Source organism: Penaeus chinensis, chromosome 13 (assembly GCF_019202785.1).
Source record: "Penaeus chinensis breed Huanghai No. 1 chromosome 13, ASM1920278v2, whole genome shotgun sequence".
Classification (NCBI taxonomy): domain Eukaryota; kingdom Metazoa; phylum Arthropoda; class Malacostraca; order Decapoda; family Penaeidae; genus Penaeus; species Penaeus chinensis.
Genome location: NC_061831.1, coordinates 5,702,485 through 5,704,984, shown reverse-complemented (window position 1 = coordinate 5,704,984; position 2,500 = coordinate 5,702,485). Strand labels below are relative to the sequence as shown.

The 2,500-nt window shown below is 43.0% G+C and overlaps 1 protein-coding gene across 2 annotated transcripts in view; it reads right to left on the bottom strand.

Annotated features, from left to right (window-relative positions):
- Positions 1-2,500, bottom strand: part of LOC125031910 — a 6,424-nt gene that overhangs the window by 19 nt on the left and 3,905 nt on the right. The window contains exons 2-3 of one of the 2 annotated variants that reach the window (XM_047622916.1): positions 2,049-2,223; positions 1-830 (exon numbers count right to left, since the gene is read on the bottom strand). The exon at positions 1-830 is cut by the window's left edge and continues 19 nt beyond it. In XM_047622916.1, coding sequence (XP_047478872.1) covers positions 704-830; positions 2,049-2,223 — 302 coding nt within the window. In that variant the 3' untranslated portion in view covers positions 1-703. Of the gene's footprint in view, positions 831-1,429; positions 1,584-2,048; positions 2,224-2,500 lie in introns of both variants that reach the window. The other variant, XM_047622917.1, reaches the window with a different exon arrangement.

Genomic DNA, 2,500 nt, shown 5'->3' with positions numbered 1-2,500 from the left:
TAAATAGTTTATTTTGAAGCGAACATACATAAATTCATAACAACTGACAGACCTATATGTATATCAGCTCAATAACAAAAAGGACAAACAACAATAAACAATATGTATGGCACGAAAGAAAAATGAAGAACATAAGAATGACCAAAAATCTATGAAGAATAGAATGATCTTAATCATAAGGTCAAAACAGTATTGAAATAAGAAGTAAACCTGCTTGGATCCCTTTAAAGTCTCACAATTACAAGCTGTTACGTTACATACTTCACTCCTCTATAGTTGTATTACTGTGTCGTTGCGTATAATATGGCTTTGTTTATTTACATAATTGCGATGAAGCGTGTTTGAGCGGAAACGGGACAGGGTAAAAAACGTGTACAGTACATAATCTTGTGGTTTATGAGGTGCTGTTGAGTTAAAGGGATCAAATCTGATGAAGTTTTGTGGAGACATGTGGATAAAAGTGGGTGGGGGTAGGAGGCAAGAGACAGAGGTTATAAAATGGAAGACAAATGTAGGAAAAAAATATGAGGTGTTTTTTTAAAGTGTGGTAGAAGATTGAGAAGAAAGTGGATCATTTTCTTATTATTCAGGTGAATGGAATACTTCGTCTTCGTCTCCGTTTTTGTCTTCCTCATTTTTCGACCTTATGCATTTCGAGAGCATCCTTAGGTCGTGAGGGTGGGCGTGGGGTGTGGGCGTAATTTTACTCCACATGGGGATGGCCGCCCACGTCAGGTTGAGGGTGGTCCCACTTCTCCAAAGCAGCTTCGACACGGGCGGCCAAGTGAGTCATCAATGGCTGAAGCTGTTGCATGGCTGAACTTCCAAAGCTAAAGGGAGAGAAAAGAAACCATTAAAATAAATGAAAATAAGATTGAATCTCTGTCTAACCACGAATAAAATTATGCTTCTTGTAATGAAAGTTTTTACTTTTGAATGGTAATCTGAGGCATTTTAGAAAAAAAGAACTCTCAAAGCAAATAATGAAATACAGATAATAATATAATCCTTCATTAAAAAAAAAAAATTAGATTAATTAGATTTACTATAATTAGATCTACAATAAACTTGCTAACATTTTTATTATCAAATAAAACATCATTAAACACATAAGAAATGTTAACTTGCATTCCCGGTGTCTTTTCATTTCTCGACAAAACACATGCACAGAGGGACAAGCAACAGAACACCCCCATGCCGGACCCTGCATCAAGAAGTCCCCCATGCAGGCCAAAGTAACCCCAGCAGGGCACTCTTGCAATGGAGTCTCACATCCTGTACCAAAGATTCCCTCGCACACAGGCCAAATAAACTTATTTAGGACACTTGCAAGGTAACTTCCAGGAGAGACTCGCATTCAACACCCAAGAAGATACAGGCCTAAGAAACACTCTTGCCATGCGAGTCGACTTGCTCAGCGGAGACTCACCCCCTGCCGAAGACACCACCAGGGAGGGCCGGGAGGACTATTGCCAGAATAAGGCCAGCCACTACGAGCAGCACCACGCCATACAGGATTTCATTCCAGACAGACAGGCTACTAACTGACGATAGGACGACTGAGACGTTGGGGTTTGTAAGACCTGTTGGAGATGGAGGATGAGGATGGACATGCTGGATGGTGAATGCTGTTAATGATGCTGCAAAGGAGCATCGTTGTTATTTTTAGCGGGCGAGGAGGGGGAGATGGGGGGGGAATGAAGTTATTACGGAAGAGGAGAAAGAGGAATGCTAAATAGAGAATAGGTTAATAAGCAGATACTAAGCATGCGGGTTCCAACGCACGATATGTTATTGTAGAAAACTGGTGCAGTGTCTAGTGGCGAAAGTGTTGTACAGATCTTCGTAACATTATAAAAGGAGAGACAACAGTAGCTTGTGTATTTGAAGATACACTGACGGAAGGGAAGGGAAGGCTAGGAAAGGAGTTTGAGGGAATATGGTTAAGGGAAGGGGCGTGAGGGGAAATAGGCCGGGAAATGGGCCGGGGGACAACGGGTTGGAAGGAGGGAGGGAGAGGGAGAGAGAGAGAAAGAAAGAAACCTTACCTGCGTTGCTCTAAAAAGACATTCATGGGAACGTTGTTGAAGTACTCAGTGAGCACTGTATAAACCAAGAGCACCAGAAACACCAGGCTGATGTACACAAACGCCTCGCTGATGGCCGAACGCGATGTCACTGTCTCAATGAGGTTGTACACGAAGGACTCAACGCTCGGCAGGTCTACAACGAACCAAATTTATGAGACAGAGAGTTGGCGTGGGGTAGATGGGGGGAGGGGGTCCATGGCTCTGGATGGGTATGGGGTTTAATGAAGGGTTGGGTGGGGGTTGGGGTTACGGGTGAGACGATGATGGGAGGTCCAAGTCCCATTTCGTTCTCTTTCTCTTTATTCTCTCTCTCTCACATTCTCACTAGCTTTTTTCTCATTCTCTCTCTCTCTCATTCTCTCCCTCTCTCTCATTCTCACTCACTCTCTCTCTCTCTTTCTCTCTCTCTC